This window comes from Psammomys obesus, unplaced genomic scaffold (genome assembly GCF_907164565.1).
Source record: "Psammomys obesus unplaced genomic scaffold, mPsaObe1.curated_primary_1811, whole genome shotgun sequence".
NCBI lineage: Eukaryota > Metazoa > Chordata > Mammalia > Rodentia > Muridae > Psammomys > Psammomys obesus.
Genome location: NW_026596244.1, coordinates 1,669,817 through 1,682,431, shown reverse-complemented (window position 1 = coordinate 1,682,431; position 12,615 = coordinate 1,669,817). Strand labels below are relative to the sequence as shown.

Below are 12,615 nucleotides of genomic sequence, written 5' to 3'. Positions count from 1 at the left end.
TCTATCTATCTATCTATCTATCTATCTATCTATCTATCTATCTATCTATCTATCTATCTTATTTGTGCATATTTTGTGTGTGTGCGCACCAGTGTTTGTACGTGTGTGTGACATGAGAGCAGCACTCACAGAGTCCTGAAGAAGGTTATAGATCTCCTGGAACTGGAGTTATAAACGGTTCTGCTGCATCATGAATGATCTGAGAACTGAATGCAGGTCCTCTACAAGAACAGCTAGAGATATTAACTACCGAGCCATCTCTTCAGCCCTTGCCTTTTAATATCTTTAAGGAAGGTTTTGTCATAAAGTTTACTTGAAGAAAATAGTGAGGGTTATCCTTTCCATACGTTCTTTACCCTGAGAAATGTTTATTCCAACAAGATAACTACAATACTAGTTACCTTTTTTTTGTATCATTCTCTTCTTGAAGACTTTATCAATAATAGCAGTTTATTCTGTAGCCATTTTTCAATAATTAATAAACATATTTATTTTAGGTTATTGTCTTGAGAATAACTGGTGCTTAATGAATGTTTGTATTAAATGTAGTCTATGTAGGATTTCTTTTCTTTAATTTTATTTATTTGTTTATTCATTTTGTGTCCCCAATGCAACCGCCTTCTTTGCCCCCTCCCAGTCCCATCCACTCTTCCTCCTCTTCCCCTATTCCCTTTCCCTAGTCCCCTGATATAGGAGGACCTCCTCCCCTTCTATCTGACCCTGTCTCTCTTATCTTGCCAATAAATATATTTATTCAATCATATAAACAACTTTTAACCACTTGAATATAATTATTTCTTAACTATTTGTATGGTTTATATGTGCTCAACCATTAAATTGTTAAATTTATATTGTGGCATTAACAGATGTTTTATAAAACTATATTATATAGATTTATATGTATATGTATTTCACAGTTTGTACAATAAATCAGAGATGGGAGGAACACAATCACTTACTGTTTCTGCATTAAAATGTTGCAGATCACAGATCCAAATAACAAAAGATATGAAGTGCCACATCAGTTTGTACAAGAAGTTCCTGGAATCCCAGCTGCTGACGCACTTTATGATGTTCAGGTCTCAGAAAAGCCATTCAGCATTAAAGTGATCAGGAAAAGCAATGGCAGAGTCTTGTAAGTGATGCTTACATTTTGCGTTTATATTGGTCCAAATAGGTGGCCAATGTCATCCTGATGCCAGAGAATAAGGTCATCTTAATACCAGTGCCAAATCACAAGTATACAATTTTTCCCCATTAAGAGGATGTGGAGATCTATAGATTACATAATGGTAAAATAGTTTTGATTCCCCTGGAAGAAATAAACTAAAACACAAACATGAAAACACCAGTGGCTAGCCAATCAAAGGAAGAAATGGAAGAAAGGAGGGTAAATTTTTGTACTGCCAAAATTTACTCATATGGAAGAATGGCCATGTACTTCGCTCTTGTTATTTCTTTCTCTAAAACAATTCTCAGAGCTAGATGGTTTCTATTCAGTGAGAGATGAATTTCCATGCCAATATCAAAATCATTTTCTCACACATGTGGAATGTATTGTCTGGGTAAAGGAGTAATTGTTGCAAAGAACTTAGTAAAATTTAGCATTTTCCTATAAAAATACAGCATCTGTATGGTTAGCATTACACATACACACACACGCCCACACACATATTAAGAATTAATAATAAACAGTTATGAATTTTAAAAGCGGCAAGCAAGGATGTATGGGAAGATTTGGGGGAACGAAGGGTAGGGAAAATGATATAATTATATTATAATGTCATACATAAAAGAAAGAATTATATTAAGACTAAAATAAATAAATTTTAAAAGGAAACGTGAAGACACAGGTTCTTATGTTACCACAAAATACAATGTTAAACAATGCCAAAAATCAAATCTCATAAATTTACTTTGACTAAAGGTATTTGGACATTTTTATAGTTTGCTTTGTGCTATAACCTAAAAATTTGCTTTGTGCTATATCATAAAAATATCCTAAATTCTAAGCAGAGAAAGAGACACACTTCACTGAATCACTTCCACGTAAAATCTTGAATGTCTAGCCACAGACAGAGTAACACGATTGCTTATCTCGGTCTGGGTGGCAAAGGATAGGAGATTTTTGCTAATGGGTTAAACACTGAGAATGTTTTTCATGACACTTTTATTGTTTTGGGGAAAACTGACAGTTGAAATTAAGCTTGGCTGAATGAAAACAGATAGAGTGATGCATTATACAGTGCCCAGCTCAACAAAGCACTGTTTAAACCTGGGCCTGCAGAGTACGGTACACGACCTTTAAAAACACCGCTTGTTGTGCTGTTTATTTATTTATTTATAGCTTACATCTGTATAACATCGGTGATAGTGGTAGCTAAATTCTGAGAATGTGACTAGGACTAGACGGGAGGACGTCTATGAAAACTGTGTCGAGGAAAACCATGTTCTGTTTATGCTATAAACAAGTTCCATTTGTGGTACGACTTGAACTTTTTCCATTCATAATCGCAGATGAAGGTTGACACCTTAAAGAATAAAATGTCCTAGATAATGTCAACATTAAACTAAAACAACGTACCTTCTTTTTTTTCTTCTCCTTTTGTGCTTCAGGTTTGATACCAGTATTGGTCCACTGGTGTACTCCAACCAGTATCTGCAGATTTCCACAAAACTTCCAAGTGAATATATTTATGGCTTCGGGGAACATATTCATAAGAGATTTCGTCATGACTTATACTGGAAAACGTGGCCAATCTTTACTCGCGATGAACTACCTGGTGATGTACGATATCTGGGCTTTATAGATTACATTGTACTCTGGAGAAGTTGATGCAATCACTTCTATTTGACAACATTAGTTAGGTGACAGTGCTGATTAAATTATTTACATAACTGAAATATCTACCCTAGAATCAAACTTATTTTTAACTTTTACCTGTCTGTTACATTTCTATATTACTTTTGGGTTCAGTATAAATAAAAGGGAATAATATATTTGTACACGAAGAGTACATTTTCAGAATCAGGGACTGTCTTATACAAGCAATACATGCTGGATTGTATACACCTTTTCTTTTTTAAATTTTTATATTTTTATATTAATTACAGTTTATTCATTTTGTATCCCAGCTGTAGTCCCCTCCCTCATTCCCTCCCAACCCCATCCTCCCTCCCCCTTCTTCACACATGCCCCTTCCCCAGTCCACTGATAGGAGGAGGACCTCCCCTTCCATCTGACCCTAGCCTATCAGGTCTCATCAGGAGTGGCTTCATTGTCCTCCTTTGTGGCCTGGAAGGCTCCTCCCCCCACAGGTGGAGGCGACCAAAGAGCCAGCCACTGAGTTCATGTCAGAGACAGTCCCTGTTCCCCTTACTAGGGACCCACTTGGAGACTGAGCTGTCATAGGCTACATCTGAGCAGGGGTTCTAGGGTATAGCCATGAATGGTGGAAGTATCCAGTTTTACAGTATCTTCAAACATAATGTGTTTGGGTTGACCTTCCTTCATCTCCTTGGAAACCTCTCACCTTCTTGTTCCTCAACTTGTATCCTTCTACCCCTGTAGTCTTTCTGCTCTTTTCTGGCTTATATGCTCTGTTACCCCTTTCTTTTCTCAGAGTCTGTTTCTCTTCTTCTCATGGTCATCTTTCTGTTTGCATGACCTGTAAAATGAGAGAGTGAAAGAAAAATGAGAGGATGGAGGTTTAAAGCCAGAATTCAAATCTGAGAGGGAACATAAGGACATGTGTAGCATTTGTCTTTCTGAGTCTAGGTTACACAGCTTATTATAGTACTTTCCAGCCCCCTTCATTTTTCTTAAAATTACCATTTTCTAAAAACTGAATAAAAATCTATCATGTATATTTATGGCAACTTAAACATTCATTTATTAGTTGAAGGACATCTAGTCTGGTTGATGCACCTGCTCTTGTGCATTCTGTAGCAGAAAGCGATGAATGTGGAGGTTATCTTTTTGGTAGGATATGGATCCCTGAGTGTATATACCAGAATTGGTATATACCTGAAATATGGAAACTTCGTTTTTAGGTTTTTTGAGGAACTTCCGTACTGATTTCCATAATGGAGGTACCAGTTTATCCTTCCCACATCAATGAATATGTGTTATTTTTACACACATTCCCATTTGGTTTTTCAGCAATTTGTTGTTTGTTTAAATTTTTAATGTATGTATTTTGTTTTTATATGCTCATGAATTTTCTGTGCACTCATGTCTGTGCCATGTGCATGTATGTTACCTGCAGAGGTGTGAGGAGGTCATGAATCCCTAGAACTGGAGTTACCAGTTCTGAGCTTACATGTGGATGTGGGGAATAGAGTTCAGGCCCTCTGTAAGGGACTCTAGTATTCCTATCCACTGAGCCAACTCTCTAGCTATCTTTTTTTTCTTGATGATAAACAATCTTATTCGAAAGATATAAAATATAAATTGTTTTAATTTGCTTGTTCCTAATGGATAAAGATACAGTATAAATTTTAAAATATTTTTATCAAAATAAAAAACATTTAAAAAATGTATTTCTATTTTGGACCTTAGGGAAGCGGCTTAATCCTCATTCAGATGGGCAAACAGGATAGACCAGAAGTAGGAGAAGATAGGTAGCAGGACAGGAGTATTCCACAGGGAACCTCTGAAAGATTCTACCCATTAGGTTATTGAAGTGCATGCTAAGACTCATATCCAGACTTTGGACACAGTACAGGGAATCTTACCGAAGAAGGGGGAGATAGAAAGACCTACAGGGGAAGGAGCTCTACTAGGAGACCAACAGAGCCAAGTTATCTGGAGTTCTTGCAGAGGCTGATGAGTCAACAAAGGACCATGCATGGAGAGAACCTAGACCCCATGCTCAGATGTAGCCTATGAGCAGATCAGTCTCTATAGAGGTTCCCTAGTAAGGAGAACAGTGGCTGTCTCTGACATGGACTCGGTGGCTGGCTCTTTGATCACCTCCTCCTGATGAGGTGGCCTTCCTAGACCACAGGGAAAGAGAAACAAGACAGTCCTGATGAGTCAGGTAGTAGCGGAGGAAGACCTCCCCTATCAGTGGACTAAGGGAGAAACATAGAGGGGGAAGAGGAAGAGAGGGTGGAACCAGGAGGAGATGAAGGAGGGGGCTATAATCAGGATACAATGTAAATAAATTGTAATACATAATAATAATAAAGAAAAATTTTAAATAAAAAATTTAAACTTCCAGGACTTCCTAACGCTGCAAAAGAGGATGATAGTCAAAATGCCTAGCTTTTGCATGGATTTGTTTCTTTATTAATGTGAAATTCATAAAAGATCAATCACTAAACTAAGCTTTACTTATTACTCAGTTACCTTTATTATTTTTATACCAATGCTAACACTATTATTTCTCCAAATAAGTAAATGGATGGTTGGTTTTAAGGAGCTCAGTATGAAAGTACTGATAAATTCTAGCAGTCTTTGTTTTTGTAGCAACAGCATTGCCATCTGAAATAAGCACCAGGATGAAAGCTACTTCATTCTGTCTTTCTATCCAGGCTTTCTTTTAAGCTTCTGTCTAACAAGAATTAGAAAGTCTTAGGAGATGAGGGAGGGAGGGTAGGGTTGGGAGGGAATAAGGGAGGGAACTACGGCTGGGATACAAAGTAAATAACCTTTGATTAATATAAAAACATAAAAATTTAAAAAAAATAAAGACTTACATTTCCACTGTCAGCATTTTAATAATTTGCCAATATAATCTCATGTTCTCATCTATGCCTGTCAAATACACTGCAGAAATTTAGGATAGACATCTTTCTGTACCCTATGAAAAAAATGAGTCCTGATGTGTACGTGTGTGTGTGTGTGTGTGTGTGTCTGTATACCATAACATCAATATAGCTTATTCAAATATATTTAATTCCAGTAAAGCAAATATATATTAAAAACAGGAGACATTATTGTGTATTATGTACACATTGTGTATTGATGAGTATTAACTAACACTCATATCATATTTTGCTCAAAAGATTATTAACTGCAGTAGATAATATTATTTTTATACTATAATCATTTATGTGATATATAAAGAGGAAAGACAACATAGAGTCATAGAATGGTAAAATAAAAAAGCAAGTGAGTTTGTGAAGCATATTTTGTCTTTATTTTGATTCTGTTCAATATTTAAAATCTGATACTTCGCCTTGCAGAATAATCACAATCTCTATGGACATCAGACATTCTTCATGGGCATTGAAGATAACTCTGGGAAGTCATATGGTGTTTTTCTTATGAACAGCAATGCAATGGGTAAGTATAACTTATTCAATGACATGTTTCTATAAAATATAACTTGTTGTGTAAGTACTCTTTTGATTCTTATAGATATCTGATAGATATCTGATTTCAAAATACACACACTACTGTGTCAATAGTAACAGTGTGTGGATTTTTTTGGAAAGTTATAAAATAGGTTTAAGTTGTGTTTTTTTTTTTTCTTTTTTGGCAAGGTATACATGGTGTTGTGACACACAGATTATCTATTTCCCTTCAGAATTAAGCTGAAATGCATGCACACAAAGAGGTGTTTTTCTTAGCCTCACTGCCAAGATAAGTTAAAACACTGTTCTCAGAGGAAACAAAAACCAAAAAGGTCTTTTTGGTCATTGAAGTAGTTACATTCATTTTAAGAAATGTAAAATCTTTTGTTTTCTAAGTGATGTGAATAGAGTATCTTTATTAATTTATTATTTATTACAATTTATTCTCTTTGTATCCTGGCTGTAGCCCCCTCCCTCATTTCCTCCCAATCCCTCCCTCCATTGCTCTTCTTCCCCTATGCTCCTTCCCTAGTCCACTGATAGGGGAGGTCCTCCTCCCCTTCCATCTGACCCTAGCAATCAGGTCTCATCAGGACTGGCTGCATTGTCTTCCTCTGTGACTCAATGTTAATGAAAAGTTACAGTTATTCAGCAAGTGAAGTGTTTTTTATAGTTAACCAGTCAAATGTGTGGTAATATGATCTTTCAATTAATCTTAAATTGCTGTAACTAAGTGGGAGACACTTTTTTCTTTTTATTTATAATAATTTATTCACTTTGTATCCCAACTGTAGCCCCCTCCCTCATCCCCTCCCAATCTCATGTTCCTTCCCTCATCTCCTCCCATGCCCCTTACCCAGTCCACTGATAGGGTAGGTCCTCCTCCCCTTCCATCTGACCCTAATGTATCAGGTTTCATCAGGACTGGCTGCATTGTCTTCCTTTGTGGCCTGGCAAGGCTGCTCCTCTCTGTGGGGTAGGGAGAAGGTGATATAAGAGCCACCACTGAGTTCATGTTCAGAGACAGCCTCTGTTCCACTTACAAGGAAATCCACTTGAAGACTGAGCTACCATTAGCAACACATTTGCCCTTATTAGGAGTCAAGCTTTATGTTCCTCTATGTGATTTCCAGAGGAGTTATGCCAACTCTGAAAAGGACAAGGCCTGTCACAGACCTTACAAGTGGCAGATTTCTGCTTTTCTCCTATTTTCAGTAGCTTACTTCTCCTTAATAGTTGAACATTCTGTGCAGTAATGTGGTTAACAAGATACTCTTTAAATGTGTGCTATACTTGTTTTATCATTATGTACATTTTAAAAATTAGGACTAATTTTTCCTCTTTCTATTTCTAGAGATTTTCATCCAGCCAACTCCAATAATTACTTACAGAGTCACTGGCGGCATACTAGACTTTTACATATTTCTTGGGGACACACCAGGACAAGTAGTTCAACAATACCAAGAGGTTTGTTTTACACTGAATTTGTGAATTATTTCCCACAATACTTTAATGAGTTGTTAAATAACTTACATATATGGCCTTCTTTCCTACATGTATTTTACTTGTCAAAATTCAGAGACAGAAGTTTACAATTTTTCTCTCCTATATAACAAAACCTGCATATATTTAAATGTCTATTTTTATTTAGATTAACTTATGATCAGATAACTGAGCTAAGAAGTCTTATTTATTTGATGTTACCTATTAAAACTTTACTAAGTCATGGTATTTTTTGATAGAATATAGCAAAAGGAATTATATAATTTTGGAGAACAGGAATATCAACTAAAAGTGTGGATCATTGCCAAGTTTGATCAAAATAGTAAATGAGGTTATGACAAAGTATGTTACTTTTGTATTATTATTTCTTTTTTTTTAATTTTTATTTTAGGTACATTGGTGTTTGACTGGATATATGTTTATGTGAGGGTATCAGATCCCCTGGAAAAGGAGTTACAGACATTTGTGAGCTGCCATGTGGTTGCTGGGAATTGAACCCAGGTCCTCTGGAAGAGCAGTCAGTGCTCTTAACCACTGAGCCATCTCTCCAGCCCTTTGTATTATTATTTCATTTTTACTTTTATTTTTGTCTTTAATTTTCCATGATAGAAGAGTACATCTTTGCAAACATTTTCTTGAGAATTTGTTTACCATAAAACCCACAAAAGACGTGGGACACAACAAAGTAAATGTATTCCAAGAAAGTTTTGGCTGATTTTGCAAGAAAAGAATAGCATTTAGATGGGGTTCTGTACTAACAGTATGAAATTAAATGCATACTAGAGGCACAGCAGAACATTAACCACAATAACATTAGCCATTCTAAGGACAGTTCACTTTGCTGAAACTAACTACCTGTCCGTTCTCTTCAAGCTCATTGGACTACCAGCAATGCCAGCGTATTGGAGTCTTGGATTTCAACTGAGTCGCTGGAATTACAAGTCACTAGACGTAGTCAAAGAAGTAGTCAGAAGAAACCGGGAAGCTGGCATCCCATATGTAAGAAGAGTGAAGGGTGCTAGGGATTGGGGGATTTGGGAATAATCGTTATCATATAGTAAGAAATGACTCACAGTGTCAGGATACATACATACATAAGTATGTTAGATTGATGGTCTAGAATATTTATGTTTATAAATACTTATAAAACTGATTTAATGGTAAATTTATTATATATTCACATTTGATGTTTATAGTTGGTTAAATTTATAAACTGTTTTCTTTTTTGAACTTTTTTAATTTCTCACTTTTTCCCCCTTCCTCCAGACCCTATCACATATACCTTATTGTTTTGTTTTTCAATTAATGGCCTCTGCCTCTTTTTTATTTGTTTTACTGTGCTATCAAGTTTTCATTGATCTTCATTTATTTATTTATTTAGTTGTTCATTTTACATCCCAATCACAACCCTTCTCCCTCTTCTCCTCCCAGTCCTATCCTACCTTCCATTTCCCCTCACATTCCCCACCACAGGGTAACAACCTATTCCCGGTAACAACTTACTCTGCCACATCAAGTCATACCAGGACTTAGTGCCTCCTCTTTCCCTGAAGCAAAACAAGGCAGCCCTGCTAGGGAAACAGGATCCAGAGTCCAAGTCAGTGACAGCCCCTACTCCAATTGTTAGAGAATCCACTTGAGGACTAAGCAGGCCATCACTTCATATGTGTAGGGAGACTAGGACCAGTCCATGCATGTTCTTTGGTTGGTGGTTCGGTCTCTATGAGCCCCCATAGGGAGCTTCTTGTGGTGGCCATAACCCCTTTCGATCTCTCAATCCTTCCCTTCAGTCTTCCACAAGCTTCCCTAAGCTCTGCCTAATGTTTGCTGTGGGTCTTTGCATCTGTTTTCATTATCTGATGGATGAAGCCTCTCAAATGACAGTTATTCTAGGTTCCTGTCTACAAGAAGAGCCGAGTATCATTAATAGTGTCAGGGGTTGGGTCTCTCTCATGGGATGGGTCTCAAGTTGTGGAACAGGTTGGGAGGACAGGATCAGGCATGGGGAACATGGGCATGGAGGATGAGGGTGCTGGGAGAGAGAAGGGAAATTGATGTCGGAGCATCTCTGGGACAAGCTAGAGACCTGGGAAGGTGAAGTTTCCTGGGAAGATATGGGGGTGATGCCTAGCTGAGACTCTTAGCAGCAGGGTATTCTAACACTGAAGTGGCCACATTCTACAGCCAGGCAGGACTTACTGTGGAGGGAGGGGACACCAACCAACCCACAAAACCCTTGACCCAAAATTTGTCCTATCTAAAAGATGTGCAGGAATAAAAGATGAAACAGAGGTTGAGGGAATGGCACCAATGATTGGCCTAATTTGATGCCTCTTTTTTATTAACTGCTCAAAAATACGTACTTTTCAAGAACTTATCAGAAGTTCTTTATTAATTTATTAATTTAAATTTTAAGAATTCATAAATGAGTGTTATGTTTAATAACTTCTGTGTTCCCACCATTCCTTCTCAAATTCATAACCTCTTATTCAATTATTGTTGTACACACATATATGTGTATATAAAAACATCCTGCTGAGTGCACTGACTATTGCCTGTATGTAATTAGGACTAACCACTTAGGATTAAATAACCTATTCCAGCTCTCCTCCCTGAAGAAAACCATTGTTAACTTGTTTGTTTTCTTGTGCTTAAAGACTGTGGTCACTAAAAAGGTTTCTGCTCTCACTGAAACACACTTTGCTAATTTTCAGGATGCACAAGTCACTGACATTGACTACATGGAAGACAAAAAGGACTTTACTTATGATGAAGTTGCTTTTAAAGGGCTTCCTGAATTTGCTCAGGATTTACATAACCACGGACAAAAATACGTGATTATCTTGGTAAAGATAAATTGTGTCATAAAACATTTTTATTCATATACGTTTGTACTTTAACTTATTGGCTACAGAACCTTATTTCTTTATCAGGACCCTGCAATATCTATAAATAAGCGTGCCAATGGAGCAGACTATGAGACATACTTGAGGGGAAATGAACAAAATGTTTGGGTGAATGAGCCAGATGGAACCACACCACTCATTGGAGAGGTAAGTTCTCACATCCAGTAAATTCACGTGGCTCTTATTTCCTATTTGGCAAACTCTTTGTAAATGGTGTGTGTGTGTGTGTGTGTGTGTGTGTGTGTGTGTGTGTGTGTGTGTGTTGATGTGGTTTCCTCTTTGAGTTTGAATTGTGATTTTTGTAAGGAAACTTTAGTCAGATGAAGCACCCCATAACAGATCATTTTAAGTCAATAATACAATAAATAGGATATACTGTTTAAATTCTTACAAAAATTCTGCAATGTTTGCATAGAAATTTTAATACAAAATATTTATAAATACAAACTGAATAATTATATACTAGGCACTTCGTTTTATGACTTATATTTGAAACTCAAAATAATTTTTAGTTACTGAAATTGTTGCAAGAAAGAAAACTGAAACTTATAAAATTGAATTAAAATTTCAAAGATTACAGAGACTATTATGAACAGAAATTAAATGGTGCTTAAATTTTGCCTATGTATGTATTTACAAATGTAACTCTCCAACTTGTAAATAAAAATTATGTTGGGCTAAACATTATTTATTATTAGCCCTATAATTATTATGGTGGTATTATATCATCCACTATCACAATTAATAAGACACAGACACGTGTTAGATTTTATAATTGCCTTATTTTCCTTGGGCTGGGCAAATGTTTCCACTTATGCTATTTTAATAACCTTACTATCCACCTCCCAGCTCCCCCATCCAATGCCATCCGCCTTAACCATCCTTATCTGGGCTACCTTCCATCCATAATCTTATCAATATTTGCTTGTATTCTTCATCTGTGCTTTTCCTCGACATTGCTGGTGTCCTTCCCCCTGCTTTCATTGTCCCTTCCCCATGCTAACCCACTATGGCTTCTGCCTTTCTCCTCTCTTCCTGTCTGTCTGTCCTTTCCTGTGATTCTTCAGTCCCCAAAGCCTGGGAACAATAGCCATGACTACCCCATTCTGCCCTGCCCTGCCCAGGTTTTAGGCCTTTTAATCAACTAATCAAGAATAATGTCTTGAGCAGGTTTACACAGTAAAGAAAGGTGTATCCAAGTCTTGAGAGTTAGTGTAAAAAAAGAAAAAAAAAGGAACCAGAACAGCCCCCAACATGTCCATCAGTCATTCTATATGCATATGAGTGCAGGCATTTTGCACCATGGTATGTATGTAAGGGTCAGAGAATAACTTTGGGTGTCAATCCTTGCCTTCCTCCCTGTTTGACACATGGTCCCTTGTTTGCTGCTATGTTTGTCAGGCTAGCTGTTCCAGGAGCTTCCCAGGATCACCCATTGCCTCTCAGCTCACCTTACGAGTGCTGGGATTTCAGAATATGCTCCTCTTCTGAGAATCTGAATGCAAATCTTATGTGGCAAAGATTTTTCTAATGCAGTCATTTGCCCAGACCTTGATGTGTGTGTTTGGATAGAATAAGTAGTATTAGAAGCATAATCATAAGTCGTGTCAAAAGCAAATAATGACTAGACACATAGAGTTGTTAATTCACTGCAATGACTAATGAAACTAAATAAAAAAATTAGAGGAAATAACAATCTTAAATGTGCATTCATTGAAGAATTATTTAAAACAATGAGAAATATCCTATCTTTCCTTACTGCAGTTTATGAACAAAATTTTCAGGGCAATGTTTCTTCCCACGATTATGAGTTCCACCAGACCCACAAACGTCCCTGCCTTTATCGCCCATTTGTCACTGTGACCCTGGGCAGATCAGAAAACAATTGTGTCTATATTGTTTT

The 12,615-nt window shown here is 36.9% G+C and overlaps 1 protein-coding gene across 1 annotated transcript in view; it reads left to right on the top strand.

The window, feature by feature from the left end:
- The window catches only part of Si (sucrase-isomaltase), a 94,528-nt gene that overhangs the window by 10,169 nt on the left and 71,744 nt on the right, over positions 1–12,615 (top strand). The window contains exons 6-12 of the mRNA XM_055596510.1: positions 984–1,135; positions 2,617–2,788; positions 6,193–6,292; positions 7,658–7,770; positions 8,680–8,805; positions 10,521–10,652; positions 10,740–10,859. Of these exons, the coding sequence (XP_055452485.1) occupies positions 984–1,135; positions 2,617–2,788; positions 6,193–6,292; positions 7,658–7,770; positions 8,680–8,805; positions 10,521–10,652; positions 10,740–10,859 (915 nt within the window). The remainder of the gene's footprint in view (positions 1–983; positions 1,136–2,616; positions 2,789–6,192; positions 6,293–7,657; positions 7,771–8,679; positions 8,806–10,520; positions 10,653–10,739; positions 10,860–12,615) is intronic.